Source organism: Mauremys reevesii, linkage group 7, assembly GCF_016161935.1.
Source record: "Mauremys reevesii isolate NIE-2019 linkage group 7, ASM1616193v1, whole genome shotgun sequence".
Taxonomy (NCBI): domain Eukaryota; kingdom Metazoa; phylum Chordata; order Testudines; family Geoemydidae; genus Mauremys; species Mauremys reevesii.
Window position 1 is genome coordinate 95,331,157 of NC_052629.1, and position 12,704 is coordinate 95,343,860.

The 12,704-nt window shown below is 48.9% G+C and overlaps 1 protein-coding gene across 6 annotated transcripts in view; it reads left to right on the top strand.

Annotated features, from left to right (window-relative positions):
- The window catches only part of DPF2 (double PHD fingers 2), a 41,539-nt gene extending 29,071 nt beyond the window's left edge, over window positions 1–12,468 (top strand). For 3 of the 6 annotated variants that reach the window (XM_039481813.1, XM_039481816.1, XM_039481818.1), the window contains 5 exons: window positions 1,517–1,654; window positions 3,033–3,161; window positions 3,999–4,111; window positions 5,172–5,253; window positions 8,718–12,468. In XM_039481813.1, coding sequence (XP_039337747.1) covers window positions 1,517–1,654; window positions 3,033–3,161; window positions 3,999–4,111; window positions 5,172–5,253; window positions 8,718–8,794 — 539 coding nt within the window. In that variant the 3' untranslated portion in view covers window positions 8,795–12,468. The remainder of the gene's footprint in view (window positions 1–1,516; window positions 1,655–3,032; window positions 3,162–3,998; window positions 4,112–5,171; window positions 5,254–8,717) is intronic. The other 3 variants (XM_039481814.1, XM_039481817.1, XM_039481815.1) reach the window with 2 other exon arrangements.
- Window positions 12,469–12,704: the final 236 nt, after the last annotated feature.

Here is a 12,704-nt window from a genome sequence, read left to right on the forward strand (position 1 = left end):
TGCCCCCACCCCCAGTTCTGTTTAAGCAAGATGTAATTGCTATAATGGGTATCGGGTGGCTCCGGGTGGGGGGTAGAAAACAAGCCCCTCACTGCCAGCTCAGCAGTTCGAATACAGCCTTGGTTGTTGGTGATGACAAAAGCAGCTACCATCTAACTGCTGATTGTTCGCTAGTACATGAAATGAGTCAGGTTGGTCTCAGACCAGTTCCCAGTAGTGCCCACCTCTCAGAAGCCCTTTGTTGACACTGAGAGGCCAGTGGCTATGCCATGAAGACTGACATCTCAGTTTGCCACCCCACAGCGGTGGGGAAGTCCCGCCACAGTAGGACTTGTCCTGGCTGTCTTGTGGCCAGAGGGTGTGGGAGAAACTTGCGCTGATGCTGTCTGCGCTGTGCCTGTTCTGTGGGCTTTGGTCTCTGAGGCTGCCATTCTGTTAACAAACAATTTCAGGGGTAAATGGTAAGAAAGGAACGCAGACTGGGGAGGTGGCTTCTGATTCCAGGGGCTTCATGCTCTCTTCTGCCAGCCCTGCAAGGGAGGTTGGTTTATTGCATGGAAAACAGGCCTTTTCTCTACCCCCTGTGGCTGTAAAGCAGCTGCCTTTTAGGGACAGCAAAGCAAGCAGAGGCAACAGAAGTGTGTGCGGGAGGGTGGTGATTCCTTTCTGGGAGTCTGTGTGGGATGCCTTCAGCTTGGTTCCAGTGTCTCTTGATCCAAGAAACCATGCATCCAAGGAGACACCACCTTTAGGGGGCTCAGAATTTCTTAGTTAGGCAGGTTTAAACCCAAGAGAAGATGAGAATTTCCTTCTGTTTCATGGCTTGGATTGTTCTGGACAAAGCTTTCCCATCCCCATGAAGTTCTGCTGGGCAAGCAGGAGATGTAGGGGAAAAGTAGAAGGATTTATGGCCAGGGGCGGCTCTATGAATTCTGCCGCCCCAAGCAGGGCGGCGCACCGCGCTGCCGGGCGCCGGTCCCGCGCCTCCACGGGACCTCCCGCAGACGTGCCGCTGGTCCCACGCCTACGGTGGAGCTTCCGCAGTCATGCCTGCGGGAGGTCCACACGAGCCGCGGGACCAGCGCACCCGCCGCAGTCATGCCTGCGGGAGGTCCGGTCGTCCCGCGGCTCCGTTGGACCTCCCGCAGGCATGACTGCGGAAGGTCCGCCGGAGCTGCCTGCCGCCCTCCTGTTAAAATGCCACCCCACGCGGGCGCTTGGCGCGCTGGGGTCTGGAGCCGGCCCTGTTTATGGCTTACGGTCAGCAAGGGTAGAAACGCCCATGGCTTCTCAGGGTCTGGCCAAGCCATGAGTCTGCTGGCTCATAAAGCAGCCTCCGGAAGCCATGTTGGCTGTTGTACACTGTTAACTGCTGTGTCTTCGGGAGGCGCACAGGTTGGGAAGGGCTGTCGCAGGGAGCTGGGGGTTGCACATGAGCAGTGATGTGTGTGTGTGTGTGTGTGTGTGGCTCAGGTGCCTGCCAGGAGCTCAGACCCATCCCCACTTTCTTTTGCAGTCTGTGGGAAGCGTTACAAGAACCGCCCTGGGCTCAGTTACCACTATGCTCACTCCCATCTGGCTGAAGAGGAGGGGGAGGATAAGGAAGATTCGCAGCCCCCAACGCCTGTCTCTCAGAGATCCGAGGAGCAGAAGTGTAAGACCTTTAGCCACTGTCTTGACCCTGTCTCCTGCGTGTCCTGGCTCTTCTGTAGCCTTTGTTAGAAATGTAGACATAGGGCTCTGCAGAGTGTAGCGGTGAGGGAACCAAGACTACAACTGGGACTCCTGTGGTCTTTCCCCACCTCTAGGAGGGAAGTGGAGGGGGTGGGGGTCTAGAGGGCTAGAACAAGAGGGGCTCAGAGTTGGGACTACTTGGTTCTGTCCCTGGCTCTAAGAGCCTAGTGACTTAGAGAAGGGAGCTGAGACATCTGGGATCCATGGGAACCAATGTAATCTAGGTTGGGAGAATTAGCAGAGCAGTTAGATTAGCCAGCCCACAACTCAGGATTCCTGGATTCTTTTTCTACCTCTGCCCCAACTAGCTGTGTGTCAGGCAAAACGCTTCCACTCTCTGTATCTGTTTACCTTTGTGTAACACAGGTAAAAGAACAGTTACCTTTGTCACATGCAGAGTTGAGGCGTTGTGTTTCTCAAGTGCTTTGAGATCCGCAAATGAAAGGCACTGCAGAAATGGATAGAGCCCTGTGCAGATACAAAATTTATATCCGCTTTTTACCTGTGGATATCTGCGGAGTTGCAGGGCTCTAACAACAACAAGCGAAACCAGCAGTGAAAACTAATACACCTCTACCCCGATATAACACTGTCCTCGGGAGCCAAAAAATCTTACCGTGTTGTAGGTGAAACCACGTTATATTGGACTTGCTTTGATCCATTAGAGTGCTCAGCCCCCTCCCCGCCCCCAGCACTGCTTTACTGCGTTATATCCGAATTAGTGTTTTGTTGGGTTGCGTTATATTGGGGTAGAGGTGTATGTGAAAGTGGCTTGCACGCTCTTGGACAGGAGATGCACACTGCTGCATGGAAGGGACTTCTGTCCAGGAGTGTGCAAGCCGTTTGCACACACTAGCATGACCAGGGACAGCTGTTGGTGAACTTTATGCCCGCCCCAGTGGTCAGGGCTGGGCGCAGTACAGCCATGCTGGAGGAGCTGCCAGGCTGCGCGCTGACTCCTGTGAGTGGCAGCCCCACATGCTGCTGCTTTCGCTGCTGCCGTTCCTGGCCTGGGTCGCTGGCCATGGCCCTGTTGGTCTCGCTCATTGTCTCTAGAGCCCTTCATCTCCGCGGATATCCACTTTATATCCCTGGATATAAATTTTGTATCCACGCAGGGATCTAGAAGTGGATACATTGGCTACAGCGTGATCTCCTCTCTGCTGCATCTGGAAACTTTTATGTGGGCCAAAGTCCCTGCAGGCATCTTGTTGAATGTTCTCCTTCTAGGTGTCATTGCTCACTCTAAATAACCTTTTCCCTGTTTGGTGGGGTGGGGTTGGCTCCTCTTCAAACAGCCAAGAAAGGTCCTGATGGCTTGGCTTTGCCCAACAATTACTGTGACTTCTGCCTGGGAGACTCAAAAATCAACAAGAAGACTGGGCACCCGGAGGAGCTGGTGTCATGTTCAGACTGCGGGCGATCAGGTACTTTGATTTGCAATAGCTGCATTCAAGAGGCTGGATGCCCGTGATCCAGCATGAGGTGTTGCTGCTGCTTCATTTCACTGAGTTGGGGTTGTTCTTTATGCTGGCTGCCCTCTTATTTGTCCCATGGGTGGCTGCAGTGATGCATGATGGGAAGCTGATGTGTCTCTTGCCCAGAGCCAGGAGCATTTCTGCTCTTTTATTTAAGGCCAATGCAAGCTTTTGGCTCCCTGGTTTCTTTTGTAGTCAGCTGAAGGAGGAGCCAGGGGACTATGAGTCAGTGCTTCTAGGTTATGTTCTCAGCTTTTGAAGGGGAGAGAGGTCTAATGGGTTAGAGCAAGGGGAGGCCTGGGATTCAGGACCTCTAGATTCCATATCCAGCTGTAGAATGAGAAAGGTCTTTAATGGTTAGAGCAGCGGGAGACTGGAAGTCAGGACTCCTGGGTTCAACCCTTGGCTCTGCCACTGACTGGCTGTGTGACCATGAGCATGTCACTTCCCTCTCTCCATGCTTCAGCATCCCCATCTGTCTGTCTCTTTACCCCGCTCTCCTGTTAGCTGGAGAGCCTTCTCCTCTGCTGCTGTCCGGAGCAGCCTCTCTGTATGTTTCTACTTCCTTCCTTGTCTGGCACTGCTCCTTCTCTATTTTCCCCCTCTCTGAGGTCAAGAGCAGTCACCATTGCAGTTGCTGCTATTGGAAACAACCTCTGTGTATCTTCCTGCCTCCCTATGTTTCATGTTTCATTTCCATTTCCCTTGCTTCTCTGAACTCTTGCCACTTGTCCAGGCCTGACGTGTCTAACATCCATGTGTGGCTTTGTTTCACCCACTTGGCAGGGCACCCTTCTTGCCTCCAGTTCACCCCGGTTATGATGGCAGCAGTGAAGACGTACCGTTGGCAGTGCATCGAGTGTAAATGCTGCAACATCTGTGGCACCTCGGAGAACGATGTGAGTACCTTTTGGTGCTGGCAGGATCGACCATGGCAGAGCAAGCTTGACACTTTGGGCATCCCCAGCTGCAAATGGGGACCAGCAAGCCCCGAGGGGTACATGTCATTTGTGTCCAGAAATTATCTCCCCAAGTATTATCTGCCTACATCTTGCCATGCTGCACAACAAGAGCAGCAGCTTGCACAGTTTTGGCAGAGACAGGAGAATAATCTTTGGAATGGAGTTTACTGTGGGAGTTTAAATTCTGAATGGAGACTAGCTGGGAGGTAGGATTATGGATAATGTCCAAGGTAGGCTCTCAAGGAGTGTGTGTTCCAGGCTGGAGTAATGCAGCTTGAGACCTCAGGTGTATCATCACATTGCCCTCTCCCCCATGTCAGGGGACCTGTTCTATTCCAGTTGGGCAATGTGGCTTCCTCACTGGTTCTGATAGTTGCTTCTCCCATTACCTAAGGATCTCTGCAGATACAGGGAGGCTGTATTGGTTACACATGTGGCAGCTCCATTCTCAGAGCAATTAATTGGCTCTCTGCAGACTCAGGCAGGCATCACTACATTAGGCACTTATGGAGAAGCTCCATCCTAGACAGAGCTAATGTCTCAGGCTCTCTGCAGACTCAGGCAGACATCTCTGCATCACACTCAGGTCACGCTATCAGAATTTGTTTTGCAGTACCAACGGGTAGAAAATTGAAACCTGAAATCCTGACCTTTTAACATGAATCTAAGAGCCAGGACCCTAGGCATGTGAGTGTGCCTTGATCAGCCCTGCAGGTGTTACATGGACTTCTTCAGTGGCTGTTCCACATAGGAATCTACTACTGCTATCAGCTAATGGAGTTGCTTCTGTGGCTGGAGTGGTAGAGGCTTATGCTTTTAGTGTCAAATGTGGCAGATCTAATCCTGAGGAGTTGGTTAGACTCACATGTCACTAAAGCTCCCTCTGTTGTTCTTTGTGGGATGGCAGAATCGTGCAGTGATTTGTAAATAGAGCCCCTTTGTGAAGCTGTGTTGAATCATCCGAATTTTCCTTTATTTTCCTCCCCCCTCTGCTTAGGACCAGCTGCTCTTCTGTGACGATTGTGATCGTGGGTATCACATGTACTGTCTAACTCCACCCATGTCAGAGCCACCTGAAGGTAAATGTAGCACTCTTTGGATCATTCTTCGTCTGTCTCTTTAGAATTCTGATAACTTATATGATTTTGGTCCTACGCACTAGTACCGTATTTTCCAGCGTATAGGACGACTTTTTATACTAAAAAACAACCCCCAAAAATCGGGGGTCGTCTTATACGCCGGGTATAAACAGCGGGCAGCCCAGAGCCCTCTGACTCCCCGCCGCGGCTGGGATTTAAAAGGCTCTGGGCTCCCCGCCGCAGCGGGCAGCCCAGAGCCCTCTGACTCCCGGCCGCGGCTGGGATTTAAAAGGCTCTGGGCTCCCCGCCGCAGCGGGCAGCCCAGAGCCCTCTGATTCCCGGCCGCGGCTGGGATTTAAAAGGCTCTGGGCTCCCCCTCTCGGAAGGGGGGGTAGTCTTATACGGCGAGTATAGGCCAAAACCTATGTTTTAACTGTAAAATTAGGGGGTCGTCTTATATGCCCAGTCGCCTTATACGCCGGAAAATACGGTAATTGATAGCATTGGGCCACGGCATGGCATGATGCAAGCAGGAAATGTGCAACTTTCTCCCACACATCTCTGAATCCCGTATAACATCCCGTACTATTCTGGGCCTGGCTTCCCTCCCCACCCAGAGCTCTTCCAAGATCCCTCAAACTTGCTGCACAGCCTCGCTTGCTATTTCAGCTCTGAGCTCCCTAACACGTGCAGCTCTACTGATCCCCTATGATCCTAACCCACAGATCCCTCTGCTGCCCAAGTCCTTCCCTCCCCCACCCAGTGCCCCGCAGTTCTAATTTGCAGCAGCACCCCCTCTCACTTATTCCAGTCCTGGGTGCCACTTAAACTGAGAAATGTGCTAAGTGGTGTGTGTAGGATCTTGTGGTGAAGGGAACACGGTGCTAAGTGTAGGGTTAGGTTGGGCCTCTACTTATTCGTATTGTGGATATCCCCTAGGAGGCCCAGTCATGAGACAGAACCCCATTATGCTAGGTGCAGCACAAATACTCCAAGTTCCCCATAACTTTCCTTGGTTTTCTTAGAGTCAGATTCCAAGACCAGAAGGGACCACTGTGATCCAACTAGTCTGACCGTGTGTATATCACAGACCATGGGACTATTCTGAATTAGTTGATGTTTGAGCTGGAGCAGATCTGTTAGAAAAACAGCCAATATTGATTTTTAAAAGGGAGGATTTGGATACAAGGGCCAACAAATTCAGCCTTGGAGGAAACAAGTGCAGCTCCCATTGAAATTGATCAGAGATGTTTCTGCTTACATCAGAACCTGTGAAATTCTTCTCTCTGTGTCATGCATGAGGTCAGATTAGATGAGGTCTGTGGACCTCCCTCCCTAGCCTGCTGTCGAAATAGTCAGATACACTTTCTCCGGGCAGTGCCCTCTCCAGTAAGAGCCTCCTGGTACTAAATCATCACTTTCGCTATGCCAGCTGGAATATGGTAGGAATGTCATTAGGCATCCTGAGGAAGGAAGTATTGGGACAGCATCCTGCCAAGCGTGGAAACATTTCTGCGTTGGTAGCAAAATCAAGAGTACAGTGGCAGAGTCCAGATTTTCCATCAGCACCACCTTTCCTTGCACAATGTGCTGATTCATGGTTTCAAAGCAAACTAGTTACAGTTGAGCAGCCAGAAGCAATCTCTGGTCTAGATTCACCCATGTTAATTTTAAATCACATTTTAATTATCTCACTTAACATTACCTAGATGGAAGAATATCTGAAGATCTTGGGAGCTTTGTTTCCTAGTGTACCGGGAGCACATAGTCCTGGATTAACACCTGCTGGGATATTTTTAGGGCCCTACCAAATTCATGAAGAATGCATCACAGACTGTGAAATCTGGTATCCCCCCATGAAATCTGGTCTTTTGTGTGCTTTTACCCTATACAATACTGATTTTATGAGGGAGACCAGTGTTTCTCAAATTGGGGGTCCTGACCCAAAAAGGAGTTGCAGGAGAGTCACAAGGTTATTTTAGGGGAGTCGTGGTATTGCCACCCTCACTTCTGCACTGCCTTCAGAGCTGGGTGGCCAGAGAGAGGTGGCTGTTAGCCGGGAGCCCAGTTCTGAAGGCACTGCCCTGCCAGCAGCAGCACAGAAGTAAGGGTAGCAACACCATACTGTGCCACCCTCATTTCTGCCTTGCCTTCAGAGCTGGATAGCTGGAGAGTGGCGGCTGCTGACTGAGAGCCAAGCTCTGCAGGCAGCAGTGCAGAAGGAAGGTGGCAATACCATACCATGCCATCCCTACCTCTGTGCTCTTGCTGGCAGCAGCTCTGCCTTCAGAGCTGTGCTCTCGGCCAGCAGCTGCTGCTCTCCAGCTGCCTAGCTCTGAAGGCAGCCGCTGCCGCCAGCAGCAGAACAGAAGTAAGGGTAGCAATACCATAACCCACCCCCACCCCTCCACTGGAACTCCTTTTTGGGTCAGGACTCCTACAATTAAAACATGGTGAAATTTCAGATTTAAATAGCTGAAATCATGAAATTTACCATTTTAAAAATCCTATGACCATGAAATTGACAAAAACGGACTGTAAATTTGGTAGGGCCTTAGATATGTTCCAGGGACAAGAGCATGAGGCTTGTGGACATAATTGGGAATTGAGCAAAGACTGTAAGAGAAGACCAGTACTGCCTAGTAGGCTGTACAACTTTCATCCTGTTTTGCTTCTAAAGAAGCCACTGGAGAGCGGGAGGGCTTAAAGGGTTAATGCCTCTTTCATATTTACTGCCAGTTGGAAAGGGACTGAATCTGTGATCTCTATGTAGCCAGTTCACTTTCTCCTAAGTCATTTATTAATATGACCGTATTCCCTATGATACCCCTACCAAGATCTGGGCCTTGTTACTGTATGTGCACTATTGGTAATATTATGGTAGCACCTTGGAGGCTCAGCCAAGATTGTTAATAGTATGGTGGTAGTGGTTGAGGGCCCAAAAGAGATTGGGACTTGTTATCGCATATGCATTATTATTAGTAGTATGTTAATATCTAGAGGCCCCAACCAAGAGTCTGGAATAAACTACTGGCATGAGGCACCAGTATAACTGGGGGTTGTGCCACTTTAGCTATATCATTTTCAAACTGGTATAGTTTAAAGCAGTATGAACACTGTGTGAACAAACCCATAGTGAGGCAGTTCCTGACCCAAAGCGCTTACATTCTAAATAAACAAAGGCTGTAAGAGGAAATAATGGTACATAGAGGGGAAGTGACTTGCCCAAGGTCACACAGTAGGTCAGTGGCAGAGCTGGAAATAGATCCCAGTTTGGGACCCTAGATAGCATTGCCTGTTAATCTGTTGTTCTAACATTGCTCTATTGTCCTGTTAAACAGCTGCTGTGTTCTACCCCGAAGTTGGCCACATTTCAGCAGCAGGCAGATCGCCCCCTCACACATATGCAGTTCACTAAGCATTCTGGGAAAGCCTAGTTACTGAGTGTTCACCTCTTCTTGCAGGGAGCTGGAGCTGTCACTTGTGTCTGGATTTGCTGAAGGAGAAAGCCTCAATCTATCAGAACCAGAACTCCTCTTGATCCGGTTTTGGGTTGGAGGGCAAAGTGTGGCTCAGTAGAGTAACCTCCAGTCATTACATACAGGGCTCTGTTACTTTTTCTGCCCCTGCCCCCCCTTTTTTCTTTTCTTTTCTTTTTTTTTAATGGTTTAACCTTTCCCGTGTTTCTTTGGGTTCCTTTTTGTTCAATTTCTCTCCTTCCCAAAGCAGATTGGACTCCGCCTGTTACCAGAAGATCCATCCTGGCCTGGGGTTAGAAGTGGATCCACTTCCCCCACCATATCAGGTGAAGTCTTGTACTCAAGGCTCTCCCTTGGTTGTTGCTGTGTTTCAGCCTCTGTCTAGGCACTGTTCCAAACATGCATAGCATGAACCAATGCTTGACCCTCACTGAAGGCAAAACCAATCCTAGCACGCAGATGAGACGCAACAAACAGGAATCTCCTCTCTGTATAGGAGGGAGAATCGCCTTATTCATCCTGGTGAAAGGTGTCTCTTGGACTCTCCAGTGCAGGAACTGCAGAAAGAAGCGCCGTAGGAGAAAAGGGTCTTACATCCTTGCTTAAATGACTCCTATTCTTGAGTCTGCTTTGCCATTCAGCATTACCGAGTTAGCAGCCACCTCCAGGGCTCCTGTCATCCACGTTCTTATGCTACAAGTCTGTCTGAGCAAAATCAACCTGTCAGGTAAAGGGAAATGGCTCCAGACATTCTGCATGTCCCAAATCCTCCTCCTCCTCCACTTACTCTAATTAGTGGGTTTAAGTCCACACACTTCTCCTAGTATAGACAGGAAGCAGTGCTTGTCCCTGGTTGATAGTAGGGTATCAATCACTGATCGCCCCTTCCTTCCACAAGTTGAAAGTGGTTTGACTGGTATAGGTGACAAGACCACACTATTTTCAACATCGCCTGCTAGAGAATTGATTCCAGCACTGGTCAAAAGGGATCCAGGGTGTGGGTGAGGTTGTGGTATCCCTTGTTTGTCAGCCAGTGTCAACCATGGATCAATATCCCAGTGTAGAGAAGGCCTTTGATTTCCACCTGAGTCAAACCAGTTTAAATATGAAGCGACTCCATTGTCTCTTGGTGTATGCTGGTCTGACTGAGATCAGAGTCAAACCCATAGACCCTGCAGTACCTCAGCTTGATGGTGTGTTTACACCTGTCCTGTAAAACTGCACTCAGCATTCCATAGTTCCAGGTTCTAATGGACACACAGGGTTTAAAATTTCACCAGGTTATTTTGGAAAAGGTCTGCCCCGGCCTCCTTTACAGACTCCATTCTTGAGAGGAGAAAGGGATGGTCCTTAGGATTTTTCACTGCTGCCTTAACATAGTCCAAATGCGTAAGTTGGCCCTGCCCACGTACATCCCCTGCTCTCAAGCATTTTAATGGAGTTTTGCTTATTATATTTTTAACCTACAACGTCTGTTGTCCTGCCTTTGGTAATGGTGTAGATTTTCATATCATTAGGATAATGAAACTACAGTTGGGGCTTTCATCCCGGACTCTTGAGTCCCATACAGAAGCTGGTTGATCGCCATCCCTGCAAGCGGCTTGAGTCCTCCCGTGCTGTAGCAATGGCAGCACCATGCCTCCTCATAGGAGGAGGATGGTTTGGGACAAAGGGTTTAGAACAAGGAGAGAACTCTGGTGTTTCCATGGAACAAGGTGTGGATGGACTAGTCTTTTGATTTGCAGATCCCTTTGCCGCTCCAGTTAATGTGCCTATCCAAGGGAGCTGCATGCCCAAGACTTGGGAGTGCCTGTTCCAGCCAGTCAATGGGTATGAATGCATGCCAGCAGGGACCCATCTCCCCATGCCATGGTGTGTTATTAAAGGCTGAGCTGGCTCGTTTCAGGACCTTGTGCTGCTCGACGATGGAGGAAAAGAAGCCAGTTAAGCCAGTTGTTATTTCTCCTCCCAGCTCGCTGGTGGACGCTCCCTCTCTCGGAAAATAAGGATCCCTCTCCCTCCCTCCTCGCTATTTTTGTTTCTGCTCTGCAGGAATCTCATAGAATCATGTGACTTGGAACCCACTGGTGACCTTTTGAAGCCCTCCTTGCATCACTGTTTTCAGTAGCAGGGGTCAAGGTGCATGGGACGATTTTTGTTGTACAGCCCTGGTATAGGATGAAGCATCTTTCAAAGGGTGACACACAAGGGTTCTGTTGAATAATGTGCCTGTTTTTTCTAAATCGACTTCAGACCTACCTCCAAAATCCCTTTTTATGTTCTTCCTCACTCACTAGAAATGCATTTAAAAAAAACCACTTCACCTGTACAGAAGGGGCTGGATGGCTCAGGGGATGGTGAATGGGGACACTCTCGTTCACCACTAGGTCACTGGTTCAAATCTAGTCCAAGCTGATAGCAATCAGAAGCCATTGTATGAAATGAGTTTTGTGGGTCTCAATCCACAAAAATGCCAGGATCAAGGAGGCCATGGAGACTGGACATGGTGGTGCCATGGAGACTGGACATGGTGGCACAATGAAGATGCTTGCCATGCTGTCCCTTATGTGGCTAAAAGTAGACTGTCAGTCCAGACCCATTCTGAGCACTACTTCAGATGGAAATCATGAAATAAAAGACCCTACTCCCTCCACACTTGCACAACAGTGACATGTCTGCATTTGTTTGAAATCCTATATCCACTCAGCAGTGGCTGTGGTTGGAAGCCATCTGAAAAGGGAAGCATAGCTTTGCCCACTTCATTACCTTATCCACTCTTATGAATGACTGTCCAAGCTGAAATGGGTGAGGATTCAATGCAGGGAGAGGCAGAAACCCTTTTTGCCTCTGATTCCATCCAGAGCCTCTTAATAAATGGGGCTCAGTCACTGAGCAAATCTTGCTTGCTTGGGTAACTGGGGAGCTGTTGCCTGAACTGAAATTGTCCGTTCCCCAGCAGCTCTCGCCAGCACTGCAGGGCCCTGTGTGTCTTGTCTTGGACGGACCACAATCCTCTGCAAAGTATCACATGTGTGTCTTATCCCACCTACCCCCAAAAAAAACACCAAAATGGCTTGTTAAACCTCTCTGTTGTCACTTTGGGGTGGGTTACTTTTCTTAAATTTCTGTGTAGCTCTCCTTGTAGTGGGAATTCAACGCTCAGGTCAGATGTGTCCCCAGATACATTGGTTTCCCATAAGGAGGCTCTTTAGGGTTGGGTTGGGGAATATTATATAGCTCATTTCTGTGCTTTCACCTTGTAATGTTTTTCAGGGTGTGTGGTGGGGGGGATCAGCTTGATTTCCTCTACTCTTCTTTATGATGCTGCTTCTTCCCCTGCCCCTTCTTGGAGGAGGAATGTCAAACAGTTCTGAGAAGGGAAAGCCGCCTGCTGCTGAGTTAGTTTTCTTCTTTGACTGACTTTCACAGCTTTTCCCTCCGACTGAGCAAGCTGCCTCCCTCACTCCCACACACATGCATTAACAGCCAACTATGTGTTGAGAATAGTGGACTTGTGTTTTTCCATTTCAATAATCTAATTAAATCACAACGTTTCAGAAGCATATTTTGGGTTTGTTTTTTTTAACTTACAGAGTAAAAAACAAATGAGAATTTTTTGCTGCTGTTCAGATTCCTTTTTTCCCCTTTCCTTCCCACTTTAATTGGAGCCAAGGTGTGTAATTTTTTTAAGGTACTGTATTAAAAAAACATTAGTAAATAAACATTTTTACACGGATCTAATTTTAAGCTGCCTTGTTTGTTACTGATACAGATTCTGTGAGATTAGATGCTGGAGGTGCTTCTGAGTTTACTATGCAGTTCTCCAGGGAAAGCTGTTCAGGTAAAGGTGTGTATTTCATCTTTCTACTTTCCACTTCCCTCTGTTAGGTCCTGATTCAGCAAGTTTCTTAAGCTTGTGTCTAACTTCTAGGCAGGAGAGTGGTCAAAGGAAATCACTCTCCTAGATTTTAA